The following is an 18813-nucleotide window of genomic DNA, read 5'->3' as shown; positions in this document are numbered from 1 at the left end:
ACCTGTGTCTTTCCTGCTTTCAAGTCAAAATGTCTGTTATGAAAAACACATACAAAGACAGATTTCAGGCCTTGCATGAACCTGTGGTGCAACATGTGATTAGTCCACTCAGTCTAATTGGGTGGCTCTGTATGAAAGGCTTTTGTATTCATATTCATCATATTATCAGCTTCGGAACACTGTCTGTCAGAGGTAAGAAGGCGCTTAATGTAACATACTGGTTGTGTATAATCACTTATAAATGGCCAACAACATGCTTCTAACAAACATTTGGATTCTGTTATTTGAATTTTATGATACTGGATTTGAATTCTTATAATTTTTTAAGAACAATCTCAAACAGAAGATCGTGATCTGAAAAAAGTCTCATTGTTCTGATTAAGTCTCTGTGACTTCACGTATCCACCCAATTCTCGCTTCCGATAATCACGTGATTCTCGATAAACGCTGTGGGAGTATTAACTGTTAGGGCGTTTTTGGCCTCAAGCATAAAGCAGTGAGGTGTGCGCTTTTCTTTTTTTTTACTTCCGACTGCTTCCAAAATAAAAGCTCTATAAAATCTCAGCTGCGTCATCTGTAGACGCTGCCATGCCTCCTCATGGTCGATAGGTGGCAGTTGAGCTAACAATTAATGAATGACTGAATGATGCAATGTACATGCAACACATTGTTTGGACCCGACTAGTTAAGGAAACTTGCTTAAGGGACTGTAAAAAGACTGAAAGTGGTGCATTTTGACTCATTGTATGTTATGTGTTTATTTTTTATAGTTTTCACGGTGTCTTACGATAAAAGGTGGAAAATAAATCATCAAAGGACATCTGTATGATGCGTGGCCATTATTTCATTGGACCGGTGTATTTATAGGTGCCATGATGCAGATATATTAGAAGCTGTCATTATAGTACACTGCAGTCAAAATAAACACATTTAAATTGTTTTATATACAATATAGACTTTATAGAAACAGTTAAAATATAAGTAACTCCAAAGCAGGTTGTCACAGATCTACAATAAAAACAGAGTGACATGAAAATCTCTTTTAAAAACAATTATGAATGTAAAAAACAACATGTGATGAATCCAATTTCACCACAAAAACCTCTTTAAACATAGCAGACCGCTTCATGATAACCAAGATGTAGATGTTGATTGGAGGCTGGTGTCAGGTCAGTGGGAAAACTTTGTTAGGAAGGATTCAAGGAACCTTTGAGCAAAATGTTGCGCATTTCATCTCGTTTCACTCTGAATATGGAGAACTCATCTGTAAAGCAAAAGGAGAATATGAGCAGCAGATAATATGGAGGACTCCTCTACAAAAAATAGAAAAAAATAATAAAAATACATTAGCAGCTGAGTTTTCTGGAAACATTTGCGTATTTGCTCAGACCCAGTAGAAGCTCACAGTTTTTACCTGCTTTTTTAGGAGCAATTCAATGGGCTCAAGATAAAAAACATTTAATAACACTAAAACAGACAAACAAACAATGAAGCATATGAATGTAAACAATATTCACTATGGCAGATTTACATAATCCTATCAAACATATACAATACACACAGAATACAACAACACACATACATTTTAATGCTAGACTAATGTAAAAAAAGATATTAATACCAGTATATTTGTGCTACTAATGTGCTAATGTTGATACTAATGTGGTAACACTGTACCATCTTTTCATATAGCAATGAAAATTTAAGTTGTACTATTAGTTTTAATATCATTTGTTGTGTGGAAACGTTTGTTTTCAATATGATCATTTTGTTCACACACACACACACACACAAACACAAACACACACACACACACACACACACACAAGGATAAGGCTGGTGTTTCTCTATATTTTTTCTTGAACAAATCCAATTAAAAAAAGAACAATGAGTTACTCTATCGTTTAATATTTCTTGTATTGCTTACCCGAACTGTAGCAGTGAGTCCTACACCCATTTGTTTCTACTGAAAATTTAAATCTTAAGAACTTAAAAAGATTTCTAAAAACCATTTGGCAGGACAGTCAGTAGTAGATATACCAGACTTTGAATTCACACACAATACTTGTCAGTAGGATCAGTCTATTGTTGGATTTTGTCTTTTCATTGGATTTATTTACAATAAGAAAAATACAGGATATTGCCAACACTGTCCTTCAAGACAGAAGAGGTACAGTCGACCAGATGCTGAAGCATGCAAACTCACGGTGTCAATGTCGAAGCACAGGTGCTCGTTGAGCATGTCAAACTCCCCCGGAGTCATTGGGGGCTCAGGAGACTGACAGGAAGGTGGTGTGGCATTTGAATTAGGCCTGTGATATAAGGGAGATAATACAAGTGAAGGCACTGTTTCTCATCAGTGGAAATTCATACATAACACATCATTATGCTGTAGGATGCCTTGACAGCACAAGCAATGTGACATAATCAACATTTATACCCCCAAAATTAAAACATTAAATAAAAAGTTCAACAAAAATTGTACTTTCATACAAAGTGAGCTGAGTAAGGGTCTCATGTTAGTAATAAACTTACTTCAATTGCGAGATGGGGATCAGGGTAGATGGTATGTATGGATGGACTGGAAATTTAACAGACATGAGAGAGATTAGTGTTGTAGTCCGCAATCTTGTCAACCAATAAAGATTCAAAAGATGCTCTAAAAAACATTAAATGAAGAAATGGTTTTGCACCCTTGCCTTTGCTTGGCTGACTGTTGTAAAGCCGACCAAAGGCCTCGTCTTTGGGGATGTCCGGGTAGAGGAACTTGAGCGGGTTCTCTGGGACAAAACCGTCTGAGATCACTTTGTAGTCTCGTATGATGTCGGCAAATGGGAGAGCACTGAGCCGGTTTTTAGTGTACGGCTCCACAGAGTTGAGCTTCACATCTCCTGTTGTAATGGTAACAATAATAATTTTATTTATAGAATATTTTTTCAGCAAGCAATTAGGGACCATTTCAAGAGGTAAATAATGGAACACCAGTGCATTCCCAATCATTTGTGACTCTAAGCAGGGCAGTTTCAATGCTGTATAAGTTGCGGTAACCGGGTAGAAACTTATCAAAAATGTTGTTGTTATTGTTAAGTGCCAGTAGGAGTTGGTCTGGTACTACCAGAGGTTTTTTTTGGTCTGTGGGATCTAAACCAGTTCACTTCAGCAGTGGTTGCACACAAGCAGTTTTAAAAAGATGTGGTACAGTTCCAGAGGTCAGAGAGTGACTGTTAGTGGTCAGCAGTTTTGTCTGTATTCAGAAATTTAATAAGTGACACAGTTTTCGTAGGATCCTGCAGTGATATTGGTCTCAAAGAATTTAACACATTCAAGGAGGGAGGATGTGTTCTAAAAAGTCATTATTAGCAAAACATAGCATTAGGTCAAGTAAAGGTCAAATCATCATATAAAAAAAAACCATCAGGTTAGTATGCTTTTCTATACCATTGGTTTGGTGGAAATGTTATATTTGAAAGAGACTTCACCATTGTCGTTGTGCTCCACCCAGGTAAAAGTGATTCCTCCAAGATGGCTCTCGCTGAAGCGTAGGAGGAAGGTGCCCGGCTCTCTGTCCTTCAGCAGAGTGCGCTCCATCTCTTTACTCACAAAACCCATGATGTAGCTAAAAAAAAAAAATCATTTTTAATGCTTTGAACTTTTTTGTCTTCTCTGTCACATTTTAGTATGTGTGTGTATGTTAAGGCCATGTTGACATGTCTACTTCTGCAGGTCTGACATGCTGCTGCAATCTTTTTCAAATAGGTGGAGCAGTTTGACACAAAATCTGCAGGCTGCTAATATTTGTGACTGAGTGAGATTCAAGCCAAATCCATAGGATGCTTCACTTATAAAAAATGTCTCACTTTGAGTCCTGTGAAATCTACATTGAATTCATTTAATATTGTGACAGTGAGCCAGTGTTTTATATGTTATGTTTCATGCCATTAGATTGAATTTGGCGCAACCTCTTCTCAGTTTCACTATCCTGTTAACACAGAAAAGTTTTAAAAGAATGTATACTTCAACATTTTGGGGAATAAGCATATTCACTTTATTACCAAGAGTTACATGAAGAGATTGACACCACTCTCATGTCCGTATGCTTATCATAGCGTAAAGGCTGGAAACAGAGAAAAAACTAGCATAGCTCTGTCCAAAGGTATAAAAATCTGCCTACAAGCAGCTCACTAAATAACATGTTGTATTTTAGCTAAACTGCTAACTGGCTGCTGGCTGTACCTCTATATTCAGCATACAGACATGAGAGTGGTATCGATCCTCTCATCTAACTCTCTGTAAGAAAGCAAACAGAAGTATCCAGTCAGTCTTCTCCTGTCATTTCATAGTAGTATCCTAAGAGGAGCAGTCCTACTGCACAGCAGTAAATTATGGGGGGGGGGTGGAGGGTGAGATGGGGTGAGACATGGTCAGTCAGCGTGGTCGGTGGCTTACTTCTCAGTCCAAACAGGCAGCAAGTGTTTCTTGATGAGCTCCAGGATGGAGTCCAGCCACATCCAGAAACTGAAGGGCTTTCCTGGAATATTCTCCTTGAATCATGTATGACACATGGACAGAGACACAAAGAGCACTTATTTGGCATTTAAACATCACATTATGTTCAGCATGTGATGAGGATATGAAATATAAAAAAGCATGGGGCATGGAACAACTTTCTAATCAGCCACTACATGGCACAACCATGTTTGAGATGAGACCACATGCTACTGTATGCGGTTATGTAATTTAATACTTACCTTTGAGAACTTAGACCAGGACACTTGATAGTCACTACAGGAGGCATGCTGACCTACAAAAAGACAGTAAGTCACATCAGGGACTATACACAGGGACCCAACCCGAAATAGCCTGGCAGTTCAAGTCAGTTTTTTTAGTTTTCCAAAGTCAACTCAAGCTCGAGGGTCGACATACCGAGAAGCTTTTCTCCCAGCATGGTCAGCTGCTCCTTGTTGAGGCCCCGACCGGCAAAGGTGGAAAACTGCCAGCTAAGGACCTCGGAGAGCTGGCTCCAGCTGGCCCGAGGTGGGTTTCCAAAGAACGCCAAGTTCTGTGAACGACCAGGAATAGGGAAAGGATATTATATCATTATATCTCTAGTATAATGGAATTTTGTTTAACTGAACCACAAATTACAGCCTCAAAGGGAAAGTTGAATCAACACCCTCTAAAAGAGTTGGAATGGTCATTTTTGCATTTCAATTCCACTGAAATGGAAATTGTACCAAACAAGAATCATATCATCATCTGAACCCTTTACGTCCGGAGAATATCTGTAGGCCGGGTGTCTCTGTAGCACCGCAGTGCTTCATTTATGGTCTGTTGTGACACATTTGACCTTTATCAAAACATTCCAGCTCTTGCAATTTGGATATTGCACCTGGCCATATTGCAATTCCAATAATAATTCAATTAATTGTTCAGCCCTACTTTCCATTTTTTAAAAGACATTTTAAAACACTATGTCAGAGTGTGCTTGCTCACCCTCGGCTCATCCGTCAGAAGGTTGTACCACATGACAGAGGCCCAGCCTCCAGGCAGCTGGCTCACATTGGAAATGACCACCAGTGGCAGAGAACACGTCTGAAAGAATTCACATACACAATAAACAGGTCGCTGCCACAACAACAGCAGACAGCCAATCGTCAAGTAATATCAACGCTGCTTCTGACCTCCAGATCAATGGTGAGGCCCTGCACCGTGAAGCAAGCCTCAAAACTGAGAGAGTGAAGTTCTTCTGTCACAGAGAGCAGACCCTGTAAAACACACAGAAACCCCACAGCACTGCTTTATGAACATTCAGATTGTGAGACTCATTGGATCTAACAATTTTAAAGAGGTGGATCAGAAAATAATAGTAACGACATAGTTTGTCATTATCATTATTTTTCAATGACTTTTATTTGGAAAATAAGGCACAATTAAAACACAAAAACACAATTAAAGCTGGAGTGCAGGACTTTTAACATATAAGCAAACGTCCGTCATCTTTGGCAAACAAATTCACACAAAGCTGATTGAACCAATCAGCAGCAGGTACATCTCCCTGTATTCCTCAGTATACTGGAGTTTAAAATCCGGTGTCTGTGGCGACTTTCCCGCGCTGTGCAATAGTACTGAATTGTCTTATGTCAACCAGTGAGTTTTCCCGAGCTGAAGAGGGTGTTCTGTTGTCTATATGTGTACATTATAAACATACTGTATGTGGAGGCTCATTTAAGCATCCGACACACAGCTGCATTATTCCTCAGACTTTTATTATGTGTCCCCCTTGCAACACAGTACAAAGTGCTGAAGGTTCCTATATGAAATACTGTACATGGGTAGGAACCTTCAAGCATGTTGCACTGGGGACACATTATAATAAAAGTCCAGGAGACAACATGCAGCTGTCTGTCCCGTCCCTGTGTTGAGCCTCAAGATGTGTTTATAAACGACATATAGGCAACAGAACAGTGTCAGAAGGAGTGCCCGTTGCCACGGCAGCTAGGTCCAAGAAAAGTTTCTGATGCTCCAGATAAAAAACAGGCTGGTCGGACAGGTTGGTATTTCTAAAATATTTGGAGTATGTAACTATTACTTGTACTATACTTGAATAATGAATTATTGGAAATGTGGAAATGTATCCATGATCAACAGTGTTTGTGTAATTACTCTCACTGCCAGAGGGGGGAGACAAAAGCGGTGTTTGGAGAGCACTTTGTTCATCTGCTTGTCTTACCTCGTTCCCCTTTGTGCCATTGATATATTTCTTCTCTTTCAACTGCTGTAAAATACAAACTCAGTCTCAGTTGGCTTAAAATCAACAACCGAAAAACCAAAAAAAGTTCAACAAATTGCAACTGACAAACTAATTTATGTTTTATACCACATCCAACTGGATTTAGTCTGTTGATACTGTATGAGAGCCAGTGGAAAAGAAGGAGCTAGTACAATGACTTCATACAGTTACGGGAAAAACCGGTTTTGCTGTAGGTTAGCAAATAACAAATGACAAGCATGAATATAAACAGTGAATGGGTTGGGTTGGTTGTTTTACCAGGTGTCTGAACTCCACCGAGAGGCAGCCATTGGAGTAGTCCTCAATATCCATAACTTTAGTGTTGTTGGTCAGGATGAAAAACTGACGACTTCTGAGGAGAAGAAGACGGTAAAACAGAAAAAAACTGATTTGACAATTCTTAGTTGAAACCATGCAGCAGTGGCAGCAGAGTGTATGAATTCACTCCAGGAAGTAGTAGCTGAAAGTTTTTTTAGATGACATAATGCAACTGAAGCTGCAGAAATCACACATGTGAAAAGATTCTTTAATCCTAACAGTTATCAAACCTCAGCTATGAGACGTAAACAGGTTGTGTACTGGGAGAGGATAGCCCTCTCCAGCTCATGTATGGCCATGGAAATATTCAAAAAACCAAAATGCAGAAGTTTTGTCATAAAATACATTTGAGTTTTTAAATATTTTGAAAGAAACTCCGGAAAATTAGCGAAAAGAAAGAGAGATATACTGTAAAGTGCACGTCTTAGATGACAAAAGAAATTCACCTAAACTGGATGATGGATTTCAAACAAACATTTTTCCTCCAAACTGATGTGTGGCATTTTACAATTAACCAATTTCTCCAAGCGGTGAAGTCAAGTTTTATAATGCATGTAGTTTGACATGCATGTCAGTAATCTGGTGTAATATAGGCCTCCATTCTTCACACTGACTTGGTACAACATGGCTTCTATCTGCGCTCAAGTTAAACATCAGCAGAACATCCTGTTTCAAAGTTGTTTGTACTCACACTCTGCCGGGGGGGAGGTCCCTGGAGACACACACAAACACACGAATATAAAAAGGTTAGTGCTCAGACAAATTCACCAAAGGCAGGGTATGACTTTAACATTGCAGATAGATTGATAAAGAGATGGAATAGTTATTTAAACTTATATTGTTATAAGAATTTAAAAATAAAAATCTCACTTGTCAAATGTTGTTTTCACTTTCAGCTGATAATCCACCTCTGGAAGTTTAACCAGGAGTCTGGGAGAAATCAGGAACAGAAAAAACTGCTTAACTGAATTCTCAGCCAACACAAATACACATTTTTCACCATGCAATAATACATAAAAAATAAAAAATGTCAGATATTGTTTGATTAAAAAAATCAAGGTATAAACTGGAATGAAACAGAGGGGAAAAAAATCATGGAAATATATCAGGTTACATAATGATACCTGACTTTGGTGGTGAATTGTACTCCAGTCTTGATGATGAGGGGTTTTTGTGGATGTGTGGGCATGCATGGCTGCTTCTCCACCACAAACGAACTGAGAACAAATCACACCTCATATAATTGACAGTTTTCAGTCGACAGTAGCAGCGTTCACAACTAAAAGTACTCGGGGGCACGGCCCTTGCTAACTAAACAGTAGCCACTCGTTTCAGCTTATAAAGTGGATGTGACGATTTATATAGATAGGCGAGTTTTAAACTCCAATTTACAGAGAGAATACATGATTACTTAATGAAATACATCCATGAGAGAATCCTCTAGGAGCCACATCCCCGAGGAGGGAGGTGTCGCCATGACAACAACATCACATGATGAGAAACAGCTAAAGTAAAAGTTCACTTGAAGAACAGCTACTACAGAGACACCAAATAGATGCTGCTAAATAAAGATGAATATAAATACACATAAAACACATACAACTACAACAATACTTCACATGATGTATGTACATTCATATCACTGCGTCCCAAATAGACAAAGCTATAAGACTATATGGCTCAGTTTGCCCAAATAGTTTGAATCTTCAAATAAATATATAATGGAAAATTACATAACAGAAACATTACATAATAGTAACATAATCTACAGTTTTCATCATGCCCGTGAGAGGGCGTTGTGTTTGTCCTGTATTTAGCACCTTTCTCTATTGTACACTGTGCTTCTAGTGCTGTAAGTAAGGGTGGAAGTCGTGATACTCATTTCTATCTCTGTGGGTGTGCTCACCCATCGACGTTCAGTCAAAAGACTGCTTCCTAGAAAGCCTTCATGCTTGGTCGCTGACACATTGCTAGAAGTAACCAACTTCCCTCAGGTGCCGTTATTTAGATGTCTGTTTATGATATTGGAAATAAACTAAATAAAATAAGTACATGTCCGTCATGTTGTGTTATATGCATTTTTTTTTTTTTAAAAGTATGTGTCCACACTGTTGGTTGTGTTTCATTGCCTATGCCGCGTCATGTGATGTTCGGAGTACCTCTTGATGAGGTGATAGATGAGGTATTTAACCCGCTCCTCCATCTGAGGTTTCTGCAGCGGGATTGGGTCGCTCTCATAGGTGACCTTCACAACCAGTTCCCCAAGTTTGTCCAGCTGACGCTTGATCTGGAAGAGACTCTGGGCTGTCAGACTAAACCTGAGAGGGGACAGGTGAGAGGAAGATGAGGAGGGCGAGAGAGAGATTTGATGCTTATTTAATATACCTGACCTTCATATATTATGTTATCAGCACTGACCACATGGTACAGCTGAGGCTGATGGTGACGCTATAACAGTCGTAAGATCATCAAAGTCACTAGTGTTTATGTCTGCACAAAATATTGTTGTTGAGATCATTTAATCTGGATTGTAGTGGTGGACGGACCAACACTGCTAACCCTAGAGCCACAGATCTGCAGTGAGCGCTTTAGTGATTTACTGCTGTGCTTTTATACTAAAGCAACCATTTTATCAGAATGTGGACAGAGCTACTGGTCTTACTGAAAAGAGGAGACCTCCTCTGTTTCCCATAACTAACAAATGTCACCAAGTCAAGATGAGAAAGGGAGAAAAGTGGTATTATTAGAGCATAGTAAATGACAACGAACGGATGAAAGAGTTATACATATTCCCAGAGGAACATCTTTGGTCCCGCTGAAAAGGCCAGCATGCACAGAAAAAGTTTAAATACTCTAGAAGTTAATGAAAGAGTATGTTTTCACAACAGAACATGAAAGGCTCTTCAAACAAAATGAGACTTCTTGTCAGATGACCCAGTTTATTCTGAACTAGGTGTTATGTTGAGCCCTGGTTTTGATTATCAAGAATAACAGTTTGGTAAATGCAGCTACTCAAGGTCCAGCCTACACACTTTACAAGTTAAAGGTCCAGTTTTGGAAAATGTAGCTGATGTTGCTGATAAAAACGAACTCCACTGATCTGATGATGTCACCGGGGTTATCTCGGTTTAGCTTGCCGATAACAGAAAGGCTGTGAAACAAACTGAAGGTGTAGAGACTGAAAGACTTGGCACGGAGTTAAATGAAAAGATGCTCTTGGTTGCATCATGGGTAATGTACGATTCGGCCTCTGCTGCTTTGATTTTGGCCATTATTTTTTAACCTGCGTATTGTGGGTCGCCAAACTTTATAGTTACTACAACACTCAATCGCTGGAGTACTCCTTTAATGTTCCTATAATGCATAACAGTGTCTATCTACATGCCCTCGATATGCTGCACATACTGTATATGTGGGGTATGTCACCTATATAACTTCACTACAGTGCAACATTCTCATAAAGATTTCAGCGGACATTGAGGGACGCTCATTACCAATTCTGCAGCTGGTCCAGGCCGGTGAGCAGTGGACCACCGATGGCGGCGACCTGCTGCCTGCGCTTCCAGTCCTGCAGCTCAGGGTTGAGCTGAGAAGTCATCAGGTCGTCAATCTCTTTGATCACAACATCCATCTTTGACAGGATCTCCTAACAGGGGCCATGAAGAACAGCCGTGATGGTTTGTGAAATGAAAATCATACTATGCAAAGAGTTTTTTTTTTTTTTTGTGCATTCACTTTTACATTTGGAGACATTTAGTTCCTCACATGTCAGCACTTTGCACGATGATACAAATGCATACCTTTCTTTTAAAGTCGAGCCTGTTAAGCATTTCCTGCAGTCTTGTTACTTCTTGTTTCATTATTTCAGAGTTCCTATCTGATGATTCTGACACACAAACATATAGTTATATATAGTTAAAATATATAGTTTGAGCACATTCTTGGGTGTTGGAGGCTATGCATCTTTAAATAGCGCTGTTTTTCACAGCTTCCACATTATAATAGGGCTCACCCCGAGACTGTAGGGTCTTGTAACGGAAGTCAAAGTCGTCCTGCATGTCCTCAATGTATTTCACCGCCTGGTCCATCAACTAGACATAGACAGACACAGTTTTTTTCATTTCATTTTACAGTATGAAACGTAGTGATATCTTTGTATTGATTATTGATATACCCTGACATGACTTGAGTGTTTCAGTTACCTGTACGCTGCCCCTGATGATGCTGACTCTGTTGTCCATGTTCTTCTGCCTCTCAAAGGCCACAGAGTTCTGCAATGATTTCTCCAGTGGACCCTGTTCGCAGATTTTCTTTTTAGACATATTTTTATTCTCTATTAATTTACCAAAGAGATCAAACACTATGTGAACTCCTTGTCTTTTTTTTCAGAATGTAATGTGAGCTTCATTATGGAATGGCTGACAAAATTAGTAAATTATCAGAGGACTCTCATTACTGCCTGAACACACTTACACACTTACTGACATGACACATTGCTAGAATTCATTTTCTTGATGTTAATAAATTATCGCTGTGATGAAAAGCTCCCTTGAGTCTTTAACATACAGTCAGTGTGCTGAAGTTTACGGCCGCGCAAGTGGCTCAGTGAGGCTGTGAGATAATGCCAATATTAGCATGCTTACACACTCACAATGAAAATGATAACATGCTGATGTTTGGCAGGTAATGTTCACAATGTTCATCATCTCAGTTTAGCATGTTAGTATGATAGCACTTAATAATTAGCACCAATTAGCACCAAACCAATACTTTTACATTTATTTGGCCACAAACCAAAGTATCAGACAATTCGAAACTTTGACCTGAAGATGGCATTAGATGCAAAGTCACCAGTTATTACAATGAATCCTCTGAGGACTATGAATGCTTGTGCCAAATCTCATAGAAATCCATCCAATATTTCTCCAAAAGTGATGCACCAAGCAATGGAAAATGCCAACTCTAGAGCCATGCTGAAAGCTTGGCTAAAAACAGACAATGCCCACCTTCCATTAATGCATGTGAGTTAAATGAGTGGACATTTTAGTGTCAGAGGCAGATTTTATAATTAAATCATTTGATTGGTTGAGTTAAACAACAGTGGTCAGAGCCAAAGTACCATCATTTTACCGTGTTGGTAGACAGCATGCTTGGTATAATCGTTGCTTTCCTAACAACACTGCAATGAACACCGATGTGAACTAAAGGGTGCTATCGCAGAACATGGTTAGTTTGCGTTGACATCATGAACACTGTAGTTAATGGAATATGAAATGAAGGACAGTTCTATTTTTAATATCAAAGTTTCACCTTTTCCTCTGAAGTTTTTCTGTTAGCTAACTACAAAAAGCTCCTATTTTTTGGCCTTTAAACTTGGAATAACTGTTTATTTGGTTGTCTATTGTCCTTCTAGCATTGGTTTTGGTCTCTACCAACGCCTGGGGGCAACACCTGCTAATGCTCCGAATGTTTACCAGTTGGCTCCTAACTGTGTCTGTCTGCTGTTTGGTGAAAGTGAGAGTCGACCAGAATAGTAAAGTTGAAGGCCATAAATAATTCTCTGGGATCATCAGTGCAAGTGACTCCAGTGTAATGTGTCCAGTGTTAATACAAAATACTGAATATAGGTGCTAAAGACCAAATCTTATGCAGCTGTAAAACAATTATCAACAAACTATCTGCCTAATATCTTTGAAGACACTGAGGCACTAAAACAGTTTTCTTTGCAGCAGCCTCTCTGGAACAAATAAAAAAAGTGATCTTGTTTATGGTTATTGCAGCAATAAAGCGATTACCGTAACTGCCAGGGATTAGATTACTTTGCCATTCCACACTCTTCCTGGAAGCTGCCCTGATTTACCAGCAGTGGTTGTTAACAAGGAAGCAGAGGGACTTCCCCGCCCCCCTCCGCCCCCCCTGAGGGAGATGCTATGACAAACCTGTTCCTGCATGCAAGCGCTGGAGAGGATACGGCACTCTTCCCTGAGGCAGGTGGAGATGACTCTGGCCATGACAGCAGGGTTGTTCGCGTATTTCACCTGTGGAAGCCACACACACACACACGCACGCACACACACACACACACATGTTTGCATATAAAATGTAGTTAAGCCATGAAAGCAAAACCAGCATGGTTTCACCCTTTAGTCTCGACAGTGTCTGTTATCTTGTTAACCAAAAAAACCAAAGCTCCAGATAAGGAGATAAGGAGGAAATGGTTTTCACAGATAACTGTCTTCTCACAGACATGAGGTTTTTACTGGAAGTGTTTTAATGTACTGAATCAGCAAAGGAATGAGTTTGAACTTGACTCTGGGAAAGAAACAAAAGGACAAAATGAAAGTGAACATAGGACACATGAAGTCAAAGATGTGCACAGATACTTGGAGCATAGCCATATTTTTCTAAAGGTGTGACAGCCTGCAGCTCTAACATTCATTTCCAGGGTATGATCCTTCTTTATAACAGACCATGTTACAAAACAAAATTATAATTAAGTAATGTACACATGAAACTGTAATTGACTGATGAATTACAAGATTGACACTGCTGTAGTTTTCTATTAAAAAATGTGGTTTTATTCATATGGAGTTTGATATTGTTGCTGATTTGGAGTTGAAAATTTGGTTGTAATTGTTTTTAATTAGTATCCCAGCCTTGTTAATAATTATAACCAATTATCAGCCTTTCTTTGAAAAATTGTGTATAGAGTAGTGTTTGCTCCTCACTGTTTTCAGAACAGATTTTTTAAATAGTAGATTGTTTAAAAGGAACAAACCAGAAAAGTATCACTGTACTTCCACAGAGCTGGGAGACTCAAAAAAGACAGATTTAAAAAAAAACAGTCCCTAATATGAGTCAAACTCCAAACTCGGCTGGATTCTACATTTCTATCTATGTCTATATCTACATTATGGATGTAATGCAACCATTATGGATATGATGCAACCAATGGCATCTTTTCATTGGGACAACCCACAATAATAACCCTGGTGATATCACTATGATGCCACAGAAGGCATCACACAGCTATTTCACAGGCTGACCTTTTATGTGGAGTGTCCCCAAACCTTTTTTTATTTGTCTTGTTTCATACATCAAGAGGACTCTGTTCTTTCCGTAAGGTCAGCGTGGCAATGACAGCTCAGAACAGGCTTACATACTAACAAAAACAAAATCAATGTTCTATATTCCCTCAGTGGACTAAACCCTAAAGACACAAACTTTCCCTCAGTCAAACTCCTGCCTCCATAGTTGCCTCGGCATAACCACATGAAGAGTGCTGTGATATTTCACCCATCTGCTCATTTAAAAAAAAAAAAAAAACACTTTGAAAAGCACGAAAAAATTCTGCTGTGGGAAGAGGAAAGTTCTTTCTCTCGCCTCCAGCTGTGACTAAGCTGACATGCATCAGCATCATTTGCCAGAACAATGACTGAGGATGCATCAACACACACCTACACACACACTTTCATTACAGTAACAACCAGAGCATTTAGGCAGGTAGCAGGTTGGTTTATTGTGGTGTCTTTAAAGCTGCTAATCACAAGCTCACTTCTCTTTGTAGTTCAGCACACATGTATTCTGTAGGCATCAATGGTGTTTATATCTTCCTGCAGTGGTGTTTACGCGACACAAATCTAAGTAATCATCCATCAGCTAAACCGACACTACACTGATACTTTCCTGAATTTCTGATAAAGGTCAGTGAATGTCAGACAGACCAAGAAAGGGGGGTTTTCCCTTCAACGATTCTGCTTGAATCTGGGTGATGAGACAAACAAATGAAAGAGAGATTCAAACACGGCTCTGGTTCAAATCTCTCTTGTGCTGTATAAGTCGATGATACAAACTACTTACACATCACAACAACAACAAGCCACAAGCACCCCTGCCTACCACACAAGAGTAACTACTTCCTCTGAGAAGTGTTGACTCTCGACACAGGCACACACACATTCAGACGAACAGGAAACAGCGGTATAAGCCTCACACGGTTCTTCTGCAAAGGTATATTTCTTTTCCAGAATAAAATGTGCTGCTGAGGCTTTTCACGTCAGCGCACTCTGACTTTAACCAAACATCCTGTGCAGCTCCGGGAGCAGCACCTACACTCTCATGAGTTCATCTGGAGATTACCTACAGAATATAATGACACGAAAGACGCCCTCACAAGAAGAACAGACTATCTTTAGTTTTGTGTGAGAGGCACTTGGCCTTTACTCACTCCATTTAACATTTCAGACACAAAACCAAAAGCTTCTTCTCTGAGGTAACGGAGAAAAACAACACAAAAACAGAAACCAGTCACACCTCCAAACTGACTCCAAACTTTAATGTACAGACGATATATTTTACTTCCCTGTCACCTCCAGTACACTTCTCCATTTTAGACTGGTTTTTAGAGCGGTCAGCTTATGGTTGAATTTTTTTGTCCCATATAAAGGATAGAACGTTTCTTTCTGCCTGTCTCTGGTTTTGTAACCTCAAACTTTAAAAAACTTTTTTTTTTTAAACGTGGATCTTATTCCTCCACATATATCATTTAATAGTTGTTTTGTTCTACTCGCTTTGCGCTAATATGTGTAAACGAAACCCATCGTATCTTTCTGCTTTAACACCTTCTTTATTTACTCTTACTACTTTCTCATACAGTGTGTATTGTAGTGAAAGTTGTTTGTGTCATTCATGAAACACTGTGTGAGCATGTAAAATAACAATCAGTATGAGTATCTGAGAAACTTTAAAAACTTGAATCAGAGTCAATCTGCTGCACAACAACAGAAGAGTCCCAGTTGAAAATGGAGTGAGCTCTGAAGTTGACATGACAGGGATTAAAGAGAGGTGACACACCTGTAACTGCTGTTGTATGATTTTCATGTTGTGCCTTTGTAAGAAGTTCTGCTCCTGTGAGCGCACCCTCTCCAACTGGGACAGCAGGTTGGTAAACAGCACCGTCGCCATTGACTCATCGTTAGCTGCTGTGTCCCTGAAAACACACAGCGGCTGATGTTAAGAAGACTCCCGGCAAAACACATGAAGAAGAAGAAGTTAACCTTTTTTTAATACACATAGTACCGACACCTAATGCCTGTTCACAGGTAACTGTATTAAAATAATTTTATTGACCAGAGAGTTGATGAGAGTCAACTGAACACTCATACTCATTGACTCTTTTGCATCTACAAGCCTGAACAAGTGCGGGTGTTTGTTATGAATGCTCGCCTAGCTGCTAGCAAACATGCACATGACATTGGTGTGAACACTAGAGGGCGATATTACATTCACCAGTTTGGAAAGTAAAGGAAAAACAAAGGAATGTTTAAAGCTGTAGCCACTAAGGTGCAGCAAAACAAGCTGAAAACACATTACCTGACAAACAAAGTAGCAAATAGTTGCGTCTTTACACATTCAACATACATAGAGCAACATTACAATTTGGACTCTAGTTTCTGTCCGTTACTCAGTCTCCTGATTTGATCCCCATTATCTGGGGGAAATTTCTGGCTCCTCAGCTGCCAAATGCTCCACTGTGATCACCAGCTAGTCGCTAACCTTGTCTGCTGTCTGAACAGGTAACGTGCAACAGGTATGTCACTGGCTTTTCTGACTGATCACTGACACCAGATGTCTGCGAGTCAAAGTTGATGACAGTGAAGTTATGGACTGTAAAACCAAAACAATGAGCTGAAAGATGCTAAAAAAGTGTGTGTATGGGAGCTTCAGAGTTGGGTGTTGGGTGACTCCTTTCACATTACACACCATCATTTGATCCACTGATAAGCCAAAAATATCGACTTGTGGAGCATTAAATGAAAGTCTGATGTCAATCCGATAATTAATGTCCCAATAGAATCAAAGAGAATGCTAGCCTGTGTGCTTTGGTGAGTTCTTACAGATGTTGTTTCCTAATCAATAAATTCTTTGACACACAAGTATTGTGGAGGTAAGTGTCAACTACTCTGCACCACCTACACAGATCCCCCTCCTGTTGTGCCTTTCCAAGAATATTTATATGTAGTTCCACAGAAGGATGGGTCAGGCATCTCTACAGTAGGCCTACATTTTAATTTAAAGTGTCAGTTCACCCAAATTGTAAAAATACATATCTTTATATTTTACCTCCAGTGTCAAGTAAGTATAGTTTTGAGGTTGTTGGGTTTTCAGTTATCTGTCTCTGAGATATCTGATTCTAACACATATCACACAAATTTCACTACTAGTAAAAAATTTTGTATTTTTGGAATTTGGCTGATATGATTTTTAAAACAACAGAGAGAGAGAGAGAGAGAGAGAGAGAGAGAGAGAGAGAGAGAGAGAGAGAGAGAGAGAGCGAGAGCAGGACTCACCAGTCCTGAGACTCGATCCAGCTGGCCAGACCCTGTCGGATGTCCATGGGGAAGTTATCATCATACAGATAATCCACATGTTCCAGGAGCCTGATCTCCAGCTGCTGAATCTGCTTCCACTGGCTCATGCTGCGGTGCGCACACGCGGTACAAAACACGCGCACAGCCCGTTATCACCTGGGTTTAACCGACCAAGCAGCAACTCATATTGTATTCTATCATTAATTAAATTTCATATCTATTAATTGTAATGATTAATTTTGTAGTTGAAATCTCTTTTTGTAGTATTTGTTACCTGTGACGTCTCTGCGCTGCTTCCCGTTAGACACATTCACCATGTGCACTTGTTTCCCTCTTTGACTTTCGTTTTTTAATGTGAGTCTGTTCAGGAAGCGCCCTCATTTACACCACAGGCACTGCAGCGTCCTGTCAGGTAGCCTCTTCAGGAAACCCCGCCCCCACATGCACACACACATGCGCGCGCGCACACACACACACACACACACACACACACACACACACACACACACACACTCCTGTGTATGAGGAGAGAGATGAAGAAACTAATACTTACCGGTAATACGAACACGCAGCTCAGAACTGGGATTGTTGTCACATGGCGCAGTGGGGCCACTTTTACTGAATTCTTTAGAAATGAAATAGAAACCAGGTGATCCTGGTTGTTATGTAACTGCCAGGACAGTACATGCTTTAAGGATTAATCAGTGTGGTTAATAAGGAATTTCACTGTTTTAGTAGTGATTATCATATGAAGTCGAACGTGCCACTCTTGTTTATTTTTTTGTTTGTTTATTGGTGAAAAAACAGAAAGTGACATAGAAAGCATTGTGACGATAAAACAGATTTTAGGAGTGTGTGTGCGCGCGCGCATGATATGATGTTCTAATGAAAGTTGATCTATACAATAACAATAATAATAATGATATTGATAATAATTATAATGCTAACAATGATATTTAATAATAGTAATATAATAATGATAATATATGATAATAATAGTATAATACAATAATTATGTGATACTATATAATAATGATAATCATGATGGTAATTATAATTAACATACCACTCTTGTTAATAAAACTAAACTAAACTAAATTTGACTGAACTTAATTTCTGTCAACAACTTAAAAACTGTTATTTGTTTTTATACATTTAAAAAACAGCATTAGAAATGGGCAAATATTTGTTTGTGTAAACATTAACACTGTGTAAGATATGCTAATAATGTGACCTAAGGGAAGCATATGAAGCAAATAGTATAGGACCTAAGATGGAGCCCTGAGGTACACCACAGGAAAGAGCAGCAGTATCAGGCCTTTGGGGACCAAGCAC

The 18813-nt window shown here is 39.3% G+C and overlaps 1 protein-coding gene across 3 annotated transcripts; it reads right to left on the bottom strand.

The window, feature by feature from the left end:
• Positions 1 to 744: 744 nt before the first annotated feature.
• Positions 745 to 17849, bottom strand: stat4 (signal transducer and activator of transcription 4). Of its 3 annotated transcripts, none has more exons than XM_022740202.1 (24): positions 17753 to 17849; positions 17458 to 17634; positions 15962 to 16097; positions 13048 to 13146; positions 11311 to 11403; positions 11121 to 11199; positions 10909 to 10994; positions 10603 to 10754; positions 9268 to 9426; positions 8233 to 8325; positions 7979 to 8038; positions 7800 to 7820; positions 7049 to 7142; positions 6731 to 6775; positions 5682 to 5765; positions 5494 to 5592; positions 4924 to 5059; positions 4749 to 4801; positions 4447 to 4541; positions 3480 to 3616; positions 2700 to 2891; positions 2536 to 2581; positions 2207 to 2312; positions 745 to 1264 (listed from the first exon to the last, which is right to left on the bottom strand). In XM_022740202.1, the coding sequence occupies exons 2-24, from the start codon at positions 17583 to 17585 to the stop codon at positions 1241 to 1243; spliced, it is 2217 nt and encodes a 738-aa protein (XP_022595923.1). In that variant the 5' UTR covers positions 17586 to 17634; positions 17753 to 17849; the 3' UTR covers positions 745 to 1240. The 3 variants fall into 3 exon arrangements, with proteins under 3 accessions (XP_022595923.1, XP_022595922.1, XP_022595924.1); XM_022740201.1 differs by having other exon boundaries at positions 17458 to 17586; XM_022740203.1 differs by having other exon boundaries at positions 7049 to 7139; positions 17458 to 17586.
• Between the last annotated feature and the right edge of the window lie 964 nt (positions 17850 to 18813).

The sequence above is a fragment of the Seriola dumerili genome, unplaced genomic scaffold (assembly GCF_002260705.1).
Source record: "Seriola dumerili isolate Sdu_G_001 unplaced genomic scaffold, Sdu_1.0 BDQW01000052.1, whole genome shotgun sequence".
Taxonomy (NCBI): domain Eukaryota; kingdom Metazoa; phylum Chordata; class Actinopteri; order Carangiformes; family Carangidae; genus Seriola; species Seriola dumerili.
This window is presented reverse-complemented; position numbering and strand designations above follow the sequence as displayed.

Excerpts from the sequence above, each read along its gene's own strand:
- stat4 (XM_022740202.1), bottom strand. The coding sequence starts at position 17,585 with ATGAGCCAGTGGAAGCAGATTCAGCAGCTGGAGATCAGGCTCCTGGAA. Across the intron at positions 8,039-8,232 it reads CAATTCACCACCAAAGTCAG|ACTCCTGGTTAAACTTCCAG; the intron begins GTATCATTATGT and ends GATTTCTCCCAG. Across the intron at positions 3,617-4,446 it reads CTGCCTGTTTGGACTGAGAA|CTACATCATGGGTTTTGTGA; the intron begins GTAAGCCACCGA and ends TTTTTTTTTTAG.